Source organism: Nestor notabilis, unplaced genomic scaffold, assembly GCF_000696875.1.
Source record: "Nestor notabilis isolate BGI_N333 unplaced genomic scaffold, ASM69687v1 scaffold10516, whole genome shotgun sequence".
In the NCBI taxonomy this organism is placed as follows: domain Eukaryota; kingdom Metazoa; phylum Chordata; class Aves; order Psittaciformes; family Psittacidae; genus Nestor; species Nestor notabilis.
The window spans coordinates 25116-37668 of NW_009933313.1; the positions used below are offsets into that span (position 1 = coordinate 25116).

General features: G+C 39.2%; 1 protein-coding gene across 1 annotated transcript in view; it reads left to right on the top strand.

Moving 5' to 3' along the window:
• Positions 1 to 12553, top strand: part of DNAJC13 (DnaJ (Hsp40) homolog, subfamily C, member 13) — a 48935-nt gene that overhangs the window by 19596 nt on the left and 16786 nt on the right. The window contains exons 21-36 of the mRNA XM_010016817.1: positions 273 to 426; positions 2519 to 2622; positions 2701 to 2860; positions 3856 to 3918; positions 4251 to 4352; positions 4512 to 4616; positions 4984 to 5186; positions 5638 to 5722; positions 6203 to 6357; positions 7258 to 7303; positions 7518 to 7672; positions 8301 to 8502; positions 9199 to 9314; positions 10006 to 10084; positions 10649 to 10784; positions 11829 to 12013. Coding sequence (XP_010015119.1) covers positions 273 to 426; positions 2519 to 2622; positions 2701 to 2860; positions 3856 to 3918; positions 4251 to 4352; positions 4512 to 4616; positions 4984 to 5186; positions 5638 to 5722; positions 6203 to 6357; positions 7258 to 7303; positions 7518 to 7672; positions 8301 to 8502; positions 9199 to 9314; positions 10006 to 10084; positions 10649 to 10784; positions 11829 to 12013 — 2050 coding nt within the window. The remainder of the gene's footprint in view (positions 1 to 272; positions 427 to 2518; positions 2623 to 2700; positions 2861 to 3855; positions 3919 to 4250; positions 4353 to 4511; positions 4617 to 4983; positions 5187 to 5637; positions 5723 to 6202; positions 6358 to 7257; positions 7304 to 7517; positions 7673 to 8300; positions 8503 to 9198; positions 9315 to 10005; positions 10085 to 10648; positions 10785 to 11828; positions 12014 to 12553) is intronic.

Sequence of the window (12553 nt, forward strand, 5' to 3'; positions counted from 1 at the left end):
TGGAAGGTGTCCCTGCCTGTGGCAGGGGGTTGGAACTGGATGAGCTTTAAAGGTCCTTTCCAACACAAACCATTCTGTGATTCTACAACCTTCATGACTACAAAAACACTACATAAATGAACAACCATATCTTCTCTGACAAACTACTAGAGACCACTACTCAGTGCTTTGTAACTAAGGTCCACTAATGCTAATCTCTAGCTAGGCAGCTGAGCCTTGTCTGTCTTTCAGATAATATTTAAGAGGCTTAAACTGTGTAAATTCTTTCTTAGATTTCTTCAGGATCATGCTAGATCAAACTTGATTTGGAACTTCAAAACACGGGAAGAACTGAGAGATACTCTTGAGTCTGAGATGAGAGCATTTAATATTGACAGAGAACTTGGTAGTGCTAATGTTATCTCATGGAACCATCAAGAGTTTGAGGTAAACAAGCCACTGTAGGAGAAACTATATGTAAAATATGTCTACTTAAAATGTCACTTTTCTGTCTCTACATGAGTGAATCTTGTGTTGACAATCCCTGACTGCAAGCTAGAGTTTACATTATAAACTGTGCTAAGGCTTGAGGCTGTGAACAGGTACTATTGTCCAGTGTCACTCTGCAAAACTGAAACCTTTTCAGCCTGACAAATAACACTGTAGAGATGAAACAGTGATGAGAACCTTTGACGTATTCTTGCATTAAGAGGAAAAGAGTTGGAGTTTTGTGATCAAGATCCTTGTTCTTAAATGTGCTCCAACAGACTTGTTTGGGTAGTTTCACAAGTTACCTCCTCCTGATAGTGAGTTCTTTGTCTTTATTTCCATCATGTCTCAGTGATCTTAAGGCCGTGTTGCCAAGCTGTGAATAGGTTACGTGGCTAAAATCATGCTGCTCTGTAAATTGCAGACTGAGGATACTGTTTTCACATTCTAGGCACAGCAGTACCTCAAGTCAGAATACCCTTTGGGCTTCTGCAAAGCAATTGGTATGGTCCTAATTGCCTTTCTCAAAACAACTTGCAAGATGTTTTCAAGCTAATAAACACTTCATGTATTCTCATGGTGCCACAAAGCTTTAATTAATATGTAGTGCTAAAGCAAAGCAAGGCCAGACTTGAATTCAACTGCAAGATATCCTTAGATATTCCCAGTGCCATCCTGGTCACAGTACAACTTTATAGTTAAAATTCAAGCAGAGGATTACTAGTAAAACAAGAGTAAACTGCTTTTGAGGAGTTCTCTGTTGACTGGCAAATCAGAAAGAATTGCAAGACATCAGGCTGATGCTTTAGGAGAAAGAATGATTTTATGTATGCAACTTATCACACAGCTGCAGATCAGTTCTTGCCTTAATGCAGTAAATAGCTACATTTGAGGCTGATTGGTATTTTTCGTACTGGCATTTAGTTTTCCAAGTTTTCTTCAGGTATGGGTCAGGTGCAGGACTTCTGGGCACCACAGGGTCTGCTGTTCTGACTCCGTCTCTCCACTTTAGAGGTGCTAAATGGGGCAGAATCAAAACTATAGATTTGAAATTTAGTAATACAGGCTTCCCACCTGCACTTTGTGCTCCAGTGTGGCTTGTGCTTCTGGAATGCAGCACTAACATTCTTGCAGTTACAGCCCAGTACAGGGCTTTGGGATGGGCTCACGGAACCTTGAACAACTGCTGTCTCGGAGATTTGCTTTTAAATATTTTAAATGCATACTTCATCAGGCAGTGCTGTAAGTATTTGACCTATCTGCATAGCGGTGTTAAAGGCTTCTCTGTCAGCTGCGGAACCTATCACTGTGCCAAAGGAGATGGTGGCTTGGGATTGCTCTGGAAGTGGGATGTCTTTGTATCACGTGCTGCAGTCAAATCTGTAGTCAGCTTTGGCCTCATGATAGTGGCCTGCAAGCTATAGATAAGAAAAACACTGTAAAGAGTGGCTTTTGTGATATTTTGGAGATACCTCTAAGTGAAGCGCTTGCCAAATGCTTAAAACCACTGAGCATTGAGGCATATGGTTAAAATTAATGTAGTTACTCTGAAGCCAACAACAGGTCTTACTTACCCTGCAGTTTCACTTCAGCGTCTCAGTGTGTATATTGATGCCTCTAGGCTTTTATTACCCAGTATAATAGCAAGTAAAACTAGTAATTAAGTCATATTTATATTTCATATGTGTAGTAACATTGAGTGAAATACCTTGCAGTGGAATAACCACTTATTAAAGCTTGAGTCACTGAGTACATCATGTATTACCCAAGTTTAGCTAATAAAACCAGCTGATATTAGAAACAAGTTACCTAAAGGCTGGAAGCTGGGATTTCAGTAAGATAAGAAACTTAAGCAAAACAAAAGCTTATGGCATGTATTTTGTAGAGGTGTGTTTCTTTAACAGCAAATTTGCAGATTTCAATCTTAGATTGGAGGAGAGGTTGCTAACCTTGTTGAGTTTATGGAGGCAAGTACAGTATTGTTATGCAAACAAAAACTTAATGAAGCAGAAACAATCTTTACTGTTAAGTAACTTGTTCTGTATTACAGGTAAAATACGAGTGCCTTTCTGAGGAAATAAAAATAGGGGATTATTATCTAAGATTGCTACTGGAGGAAGATGAAACAGAAGAGAGTGGAGCAATCAAAAAATCGTGAGGCATTATTAAAATCCTCTCTCATTCCCAGGGTCTCCATTTGTTTTCTTCACTAAAATCTCATCTCTCTCTTAGATATGAATTCTTCAATGAACTCTACCACCGCTTTTTGCTAACCCCAAAAGTCAATATGAAATGCTTATGTCTGCAAGCATTGGCCATTGTTTATGGAAGATGTCATGAAGAAATAGGACCATTTTCTGATACCAAGTACATTGTTGGGATGCTAGAAAGGGTAAGAATTATTTAAAATCACTTGATACAGTAGTTAACATACAGCTAGTCCAGCATATGTTCAGGTACTTCAAATTGCTGTGAAACTCAAGTTTTGGCTTTATAGAAGGTGAAGCTTCAGCATGAGGATTTCTTTTCCATGCTGTTCCCAAGTGTTCCTACTAACTCCCCTTGATTCAGTTTCACTAAAAAATCTCCTGCCGATAGTTGTGGTATTTCAAACTAGTCTCTTTGTTATCTGCATTTGTTGACCTTAACAGGTTCTCAGACTGTACAGAAATAGTGTGAAGAAACTTTGTGTGATATTAATCTTGTGCTTGCTTTTGAAAAATGCAGCAGCATAAAGCTTTTAAGCAGAGAACCTTGTTCCATGTCATATTGCTTTTAAATACTGACTTCAAGAGTAGTAGCAACAGCCTCAGAAATAGTGAAATGTGTCTTAGAGGGGCACACATGATGGATTTTAGTGGTAACTACTTCACCTATCAAGTGTCTGAGAACTGATACAGCTTGCAAAAATAGTTTTCCATGTAGTCAAGAAGGGGTTCTATGCTAACATCAGTATGGGTTTTAGATATGGCTGTTTCAAGTGAAACTGAACCAATGCTGGCTCTTGTTGGTGTGCCTTGGGTCTTGATAGTCTCACCAGGGATGTAACATCAAAGACCCATTCTGCCTGCTGGCTGAAAGTGTTTCTTGTATTTGTGTTAACCAGCTCACTGGGGAATCCAAACACTCTCCCTTTAGAACAGCAGACTTGGCAGCAGAGGGTTTGTGTGACAGACCCAGAGCAACAAAGGGGATGGAAGGCTTTCCTCCTCAGCGGCAGAAAGCTGTGTTTATTAGCTGTGCATGAAGCTGGACACTTAACAGTAGTTTTATCCTGGGCATGAAAAAAGTAGAAAGGTCTTTTCGGGTCCGACTGCATTGACTTTTGAAGGTAACTTTATAATATTGCACTATCAAATACTAATTTGTTCTCTTCTGTTGCACTAGTGCACTGACAGGCTTGAACGGGACAGACTTATACTGTTTCTCAACAAGCTGATCCTGAATAAGGTGAGGTGGACATGTGCACTTAACAGTAGCCTGTCAGTCTTTCAGCTGTAGAATATGGTCTGAACTGGTCTCTCAGGGTTAACCTGAGTAAAAATTCAAGTCTTGAGGAAGTCTTAAATCAACGTTTGCCACAGCTTTAGGGGTGTGGTAGATGTTGTTTACTGGTGAGAACACTGAGGGACATGTGTAGATATTGTGCTGATTGTACTATTCTAGTCACTTCAGAGAATGATTTGCCTTTTTTCATGGTCACTTCTTACTTGAATGAAACTGTTCAGTACTTGTAATAACTCTAGAATATGCTTCTGTTAACTCACTTCATCCATCAACAGAAAAATGTGAAGGACCTTATGGATTCAAATGGAGTTAGAATCCTTGTAGATCTGCTTACTCTGGCACATCTTCACACAAGCAGAGCTACAGTCCCTCTGCAGGTACGTGGTCTTTGTTTCTTACAACTCATATGTTGCTTTGCTAAAAGGTCAGTTCTTACAAACAAACAAAACCAACCAAACAAAAAGATCGGTGTCCTTTTCACATTTCCTGATATTTGCACTGAAGCTAAAGCTGTTCTTCTAAACATCGACTTCTAGAGCAATGTGATTGAGGCGGCACCTGATATGAAGAGGGAGAGTGAGAAAGAATGGTACTTTGGCAATGCTGACAAAGAAAGGAGTGGTCCTTACAGCTTTCAAGAGGTACCTGTCAGCTTCAAACTCTCAAATCATTTCCATCCTGGTGATTGAGTGTGTTTAAACAGTGAGAGGTAAAACTCTAAACAACGCTGAACTATATTCTCATAGTAACTCTTTAAGTAAGGATTAAAACTACAGAAGAGACTTATGTTGTGCCAAGAGCCATAGCCTTTTTGCCTACCCCTCCATGCCCCTTTATGCTGTAATTAAGTCTTAACAACTTTTACTTCATGTTTCCTCATAGAGTCGTAAATAGGTTGGAATTTCTTGTAACCGTTACTAGTTTGCCATACAGCAGTTAAAAGCTTGTTTTGAGCAGTGATAGCTCTGAATGCTGAATCAACTAAATTCATCTCTCATTTTGCAACAGATGCAGGAACTATGGAACAGTGGAAAGCTGACTTCCAAAACACGTTGCTGGGCTCAAGGTATGGATGGCTGGCGACCATTACAGGTCATCCCTCAGCTGAAGTGGTGCTTGCTTGCCAGTGGCCAGCCTGTGTTGAATGAGACTGACCTTGCCACACTTGTACTCAACATGCTCATCACAATGTGTGGATATTTTCCCAGCAGGTAAACACTAATTCTCAGCAGAATTGGTTAACTGTCTCTGGCAGATGCATAGATTTATGAATTCTGTCTTAAAGCTATTCTTGGAAACCAAGATTGAACTCTATTAATAGCCTTTTTATGTAGTAAGAATTAATTCTGTGAGCAAATACAGTTTATAAATGAGACAATACGAATATTGTAAAAGGGACTGCAAGAATGAATGCACAAGCTATGCCAGTTTCTAATGCACAGTGGCATAGTCTTACTCTTGCAGACAGTCTCTTGTTTAACATAAAGCTGCTTTAATGCATGACATTAAATCACACTTGTTTAATTACAGGCTTTGGACTTAACAAAAAAAGTGACACTGAATATGGTCTCAACTGCCTGATACTTATGGCTTAAGTTGTTCATTCTTGAAAAAAAATAAAAGGCACATGTGTCCTTACTGCTGTGCAACTTTATTCTTTAGGGATCAAGACAATGCTATTATAAGACCTTTGCCTAGAGTGAAGAGGCTGTTGTCAGATAGTACTTGCCTTCCTCATATCACTCAGGTAAGCAACTCTTCAAAAATGTATCTGAGTTAAAGTCTGACTTAATCTACCATCTGACCTGTGTGGATGCTTTACGTGGGAAACACATCAAATGACATCTGTAACATCCTGCGAACCTCTGGACTTGTTTATTTCACTAGATTATTTATTTCACTGGGGGCGGGTATTACACATTTCATGTTGTTTCAGCCAATATCTCATTCGTAATATTTCTATCTTGGACACACTGAAAAGCAATCTGGACAACTAGCTCTAGATAACCCTGCTTTAGAGCAGGGGGGTTCAACAAGATGACCTCTAGAGGTCCCTTCCAACTTTAAAACATTCTGTGATTCAAACTTGTAGGTTTAGGGCTGTAATTAACTGAAATTCTTGTAAGTTTACTGGCTTCTCCCAATAATGAATTAGTTAGAACTTCAATTTTGGCTAGGTAACTGCATTATTCAAGCAGCTAATATAAATGCTTCTGTTGGATTTCAGCTATTACTGACTTTTGATCCTATCCTTGTGGAAAAAGTCGCTGTGCTGCTGCTTCATGTCATGCAAGATAACCCTCAGTTACCTCGTTTTTATCTGAGTGGAGTATTCTTCTTTATTATGATGTACACGGGTTCCAATGTACTTCCTATTGCAAGGTGAGGAAAAACTACCTCTTGATGGGTTGTGCTCAGAAGGACTGCTGCTCTGAATGCTTCAGGGAGTGTGACTTGCTAGAACCAATGTGAGATGGCAGGCAAACACCCTCTAGAACAATTCCATCCATACAGTTTAGCTGGCATTAAAAAAGGGAATTGCTTATGACCCTGCCAGGGAGGGAAGGAGAGCATGTCTGGTCATGTAGTTCTAACAGTACAACTAGGCATGGCTTATTGTAGAACAGTGCTCAAGAGAAGTGGTATATGCTACTGATGTGTTAATGTGGTGTTTGATAGTAAGCAGCTACCAAAAGTGGTAGAAAAATCTAATAGCCTGTTTTGGCATTGAAGCCTGAAATAGTTAAACCTGGCTGTACTGCCTGCAACAGACACGCTGCATGTGCAGATGCCTATTGCAGTTAATTCCAGTGCTCTTCCTCTGAAGTCAATAGTTCATAAAAAGCTATTGTAGAATTCCATTTAAGTGTCTTAAATGCCTTGGGAAATAACTGCATGTTTACATGATGACTGTAGTGTATTAGGGCTGCCAGCAGTTAGTTTAAGATCATCTTGTTCCACCTCTGCAATGATGATCTAAGAGTGCAGGGAGAGGTTTACAGAGAAGGGTTGTGTCTCTGCTGCTTTTTCTTTTGTGTGGAGAAAACAAGCTTTTGGGAACAGGACTTTCAAACTGAAGAACATAAGGCAACATCTATAACATGGGGGTGCTTAACTTGGAGTTCCCAAGGATTTGGTGGACTTTGTACAGATTCATTCTGTTGTTGCTGTTACTCTTTAATCTCAAAGTAAATGAGATTGCCAGCTGGACTATGTTGTTCTCCTTATCCTTGAAGGGTGCCATAAGTATCAAGCAGAAAATAACTACTCTTTCTCTTGTAGGTTTTTGAAATACACACATACAAAACAAGCTTTCAAGTCTGAAGAAGTGAGTAGATTGCAAAAATAACTGCCTCTCTTTCCAAATAATTTTGCAGACCACCTGTGGTTGTTTTAACAATACTTGATGCTTGTTCTTTTTCTAAGTTCCCAAGAGTTAGCATTTAAGAACTACAAGGGAAAAGGGGGGAGGAGTTTTTTAGATCTCAAGTTGGTTATCAAGACTGATTACCTTTGAGATGACAATGTGATCTCTTCTGTAGACAAAAGGTCAAGATATAGTTCAAAGAAGTATACTTGGACATGTTCTTCCTGAAGCAATGGTCTGTTATTTAGAGAACTATGAACCAGAGAAGTTTTCAGAGATTTTCCTTGGAGAATTTGACACTCCAGAAGCAATTTGGAGCAATGAAATGAGGTAACTCTTTTCTGTCAGAGAGACATAAATCTAAACTCTATCTCATGCTGAAGAGGTCATGTTTTCGCCATTTCTAAAGAAAGCCAAGAATACCTAGATTCCATGGTTTCATTACTTCCCTCTGTTTGCCTTCTGCAAGGACAATGTCCTGCATTGCCCTCTGCTTCTGTCAAAAGTAACAGGGCGGAGAGGAGCAGAATTGGCAGTGGTAAAGGGAATATTTTTCTGAATATCTGGTAACATTCACATCTGCCTCTATCATACTTGATTAAGTTCCTTTCATGAGTGAGACTTCACTATGTATGTGGACTGTTCCATACATACTGTACTCCTTTATTACCAGCACCTATCTAAGAGATATACCTCTAATATTATAATACATTTTTAGGGTCTCCCAAAAAGTAAAGAAGTGTTGAGGGAGGGCAAAACGTTACTTTACATCATTTTTAATAAACTAATTTTCATGGCTTTATAACAGAATAGGACTGAAGCCTATTCTGAACCCTTTCTGAAACGTGGGAAACTACTGAGATAAATCTTTTCAGAAGAAATAATTGCCCACACTTGTACAGTAACTGGGGATTGAGGGCTGCTTGTCAAGTGTTAAACCAAAGTCTATAACTTTTAGGCGTCTTATGATAGAGAAGATTGCTGCTCATCTTGCTGACTTCACTCCTCGTCTTCAGAGCAATACAAGAGCACTCTACCAGTACTGTCCTATCCCAGTTATCAACTATCCACAACTGGAAAATGAGCTGTTCTGTAATATTTATTACCTCAAACATCTTTGTGATACATTCAGGTTTCCAGACTGGCCAATTAAAGATCCAGTAAGTAAGAAGTATTTTAGGATTCATTTAGTTCCTGATCTTTCAGAGTCATAAAAGTGGGGTTTGTAACAAATAAAGGAAATCAAATGCTAGGTTTGTTGCAAGTAATTGATCCTGACTTTCAGTTCATAAGCAAAGATGTTAAAACACTTTTGTATCTTGAAGCAGAATAGACTTCATGCCATATAGCAATCATATGTTACGTGTATCCTCCTTGTGGTAACCTCAAGTGACTGGGGGAGGTGGGGAGTGGGAATCCACACTTTTGGGTTCTTATTTGTCCATGATGTACAAGAAATTGAGCTCACTTGGTATCAGTACATTAACTGTATTGATGACATTTTGGGGTAGAAGTCTGTGGTCTAGATCTGTCTAAGCTTTACCTATTCATGCAACTCTTGTAGTACTGAGATGTGAACTGCATATCATTTAAGGGATTCTTTCTGTTCTGATTTGACTCTTACATACACCTTTTGATCTTAAGATACTCTTTCTGTGAATAAAATATAGCACTACAGTGAAGCAAAGTCTTAATTGCTTCCTGACTGGAGGGGAACCATGATTACTAAAGGTAAAAAGATTAGTTCTTTGATCTTAGGGTGATGGGGTAATAAGGATTCATTAATCACTTTTAGTAAAGGTGATGTGTACTGGTGTCAGCATAAACAAAACTCTTAATAAATTGTACTTACTTAGGTTAAACTGTTGAAAGATACACTAGAAGCTTGGAAAAAGGAGGTAGAAAAGAAGCCACCTACCATGTCAATAGATGATGCTTATGAAGTCCTTAACCTTCCCAAAGGACAAGGCCAGTAAGTTTTTTTCAGTATTTAAAGTTGTATAACTGTACTTACATAAACTCTGTACACTGAACAAACTGATGAACAAACATCAGAACTTAGCAAGCAGTTAGTGGTATCAGTTATGTCTAGCACCTGCTTCTTTCACAGGGGAAGATTGCTTTATCTAAAAAGAATCAAGGCTTGAAAATCCAGCTCCAGCCTTTGAGAGAATAACTGTGAAACATTCAGATCAACTGAAACTGGAGCTCTGCTACAAAGCATTCACTAGGCTATTTTACAGGACAAACATTAGACTCAGCCATAGTGAGCAAAGAATATGGCAGAACTTGAATATGTTCAGGGTGAAACTTGCTTTCACTAATCATGCTTCTTCCCCCTGCCAAATATTGTCCTTTTCTTGGTGATAATATCCTTAGGATTTGTTGCCTCCTATCTTGCCACTGGTTTCTGACTTCAGGCCTCTGGGAGAGAACTGACAGAACTCTAATTTTCCTTCAAGAACAGTGCACTTACTACAAATCATGGACCTCTAAATTTACCATTCCGTGTCAGCTGATGAAGCAGGATTTTCCAACTGAAAGCTTTATAGTTCTCACTTACTCGCAGTTACTGTTAGTACTGCTGTCAAAATCCAGGGTTGTTTGTCTGTTTGGGGTTTTTTTTGATGTCATGTAATGCAATGGGACTTGTTTTCTTGTAGGCATGATGAAAGCAAGATCAGGAAAGCTTATTTCAGGCTGGCACAAAAATACCACCCAGACAAGAATCCAGAAGGCAGGGTATGTACAACAGGAATTTATGGAGTTAATAAAGTGGGGACAAATTCAGCTGGTATGTGTAGTAAGAATTCTGAAATGCCCACTTGAATTTTCTTTCTCCCTTTTAAAAGCCATGCCCTAGATGAGTACTAGAATACAGATTAATACTACAGAGGAGTAATTTAACCAGTGTCAATCAAGGAATATTAGGATTTATACAGAAACCTGATGTAATCAGGTCAGACCCACATCTCAGAAAGCATCTGGTTTAGAGTTATGCAGGACCCAAATAAGCTAATTGCTCCCTTTCAAAGACAAACTGCATCATTTGCCCATTCTTACAATTGATTAAACTGTACTTACTGCTTTTGTCATAGTGGAATTGAATTAGTTTTAGTCTCTTGCCTATGGTGGAGTTTAGGAATCAAAAGAAAACTGATCTGAGCACCAGTGTTGTCTGGAGTATTTTCTGAAGTGTAGTAAGGTAACAAAGCAAGTGTTAATAACCCGGAATGCTCTATTTTACCTGCATCTAAAGCACTGCTTCAGGCTTGTAGTAATTTAGGGGGTTCTTTTTATCTGCAGGATATGTTTGAAAAAGTTAATAAAGCATATGAGTTTCTATGCACAAAGTCTGCCAAGGTGATAGATGGGCCAGATCCAGAAAACATAATTTTGATCTTGAAAACTCAAAGCATCCTCTTCAACAGGCATAAGGAAGGTAAGCACACTGTGTCAGAAGGATGTTTTAGGTTCATTTCTTTAGTGGCCATTGTGGGCAGTTTTAATCTCATCTGTTCTTGAATCTGTTTTGTTGATTTCTGGCTTGCCACAGCATTATGTAGTTATGGTAAAGGGCTTCAAAATAAGGATATTTCTTCCATGAAGGAAATCTACCTGAAGTAAAATTTACTTCAAAAAAAGCATGAAGAGCTTTTTGAAACTCTCTGCTCCAAAACTAATCAGTTTGACTCTTCCTCCATATGTAACTTAAGTTTACAGTTCTGTCTATGCAGGAAAGTCCTCACTCAGTCACCCAGATGGGAGATTCTGGGTATAAATGAGATTACACTCATGTGGCTATTAAAAATGAGACAGTCTTGCAGAAATTCTGGCTAGTGTTAGAGTCCTGTGGGTTATTGTGCTGCAACAGTACCTCTTTCACAACCCAGCTAGGAAAGAGGGATAGCTAGATTACCCTGGCTGGCAGATGCTGGAGTGTCCAAGTCTTGCAGAGTCACAGTGTTTTGCTGCATAACTGTTATAATGGTAAACCAAGACCCTCGTATGCAGTCATAGGTCTGTCAGTTGTGTGGAGGCAGTGACATTGATGTGGACTTGCACAGTTGTTCTTTAGCACTGCTGAACACTAAAGGAATAAAACCCAGAATTATTTAAACCATATGTCAAACTGGAAAGGTCCTTATAGGCTTATTGTTGAACAATCCTGGCCTCTGACAGACTAAGCTGTACTTGTGTTTCTCCAGAGACAGACAAGCATCATTTCAAAGGCTGTGAGCCTGGGGGTTTGCTGAGGTGGAGATAAGTCTTTCTGATCTTAAATGAGTTCTTTCAGCTTCTGTCATTGAACGTTCTTATGTGACCAAGGAGTTGGATTGTGTGGACTGCTTTGTCATGCTTCAGTTTTCCCAAGTGTTGGCTTTCTTTACTCTTAGTCATTCTATATCCGATATATCTTCTGCTCATAATTATGCAGTGGTTTAATTTGGTTTCATCTAAACTTTAACTTTTTTTCCTCTTGCAGAGTTAAAACCTTACAAGTATGCAGGCTATCCTATGCTGATAAAGACTATTAACATTGAAACATCAGATGACCTTTTGTTTTCCAAAGAATCTCCTCTGTTGCCTGCTGCTACAGAACTTGCTTTCCATACTGTCAATTGTTCAGCGTTAAATGCAGAGGAACTGAGAAGAGAAAATGGAATTGAGGTAAATGGAAAGAAACTTACTGGAATGAATTTTTTTAGTCTCTAACTTTCCACAATTCTCAGTGCATAAGACATCAGATGCAGCTGAGAATCACTTTTGGTCTTGTTGAGACACTTCTCCATTCTTACTGTCTCTTTTCTGGATGTGGTAGGAGAACCCTCTTGCAGAGTATAACCCCTTTCTGGTTGTAGGCTTGCCTGTTGAACTGTTGATAACCAAACTACAAGTGATGTTTCTGTACTTTACAAAACTCTGTTGAGAGCTTCTGCATTCTGTATGTGAAAGAATAGATAACCATGAACAAGTCACTTGAGCAGAAGGGCTTTTCACTGCACACAGTAGAATCATTTAGATTGGAGAAGACCTTTTAGATCATCAGGTCCAACTGCTAACTTAACACTGCCTAGTCCCACTAAACCATGTCCCTGCAGGACTTTTAAATACCCCTAGGGACAGTGACTCCAGCACTGCCCTGGGCAGCCTGTTCCAATGCCTGAGCACCCTCTGCGGAAGGAATTGTTCCTCATCCCCACCTAAACC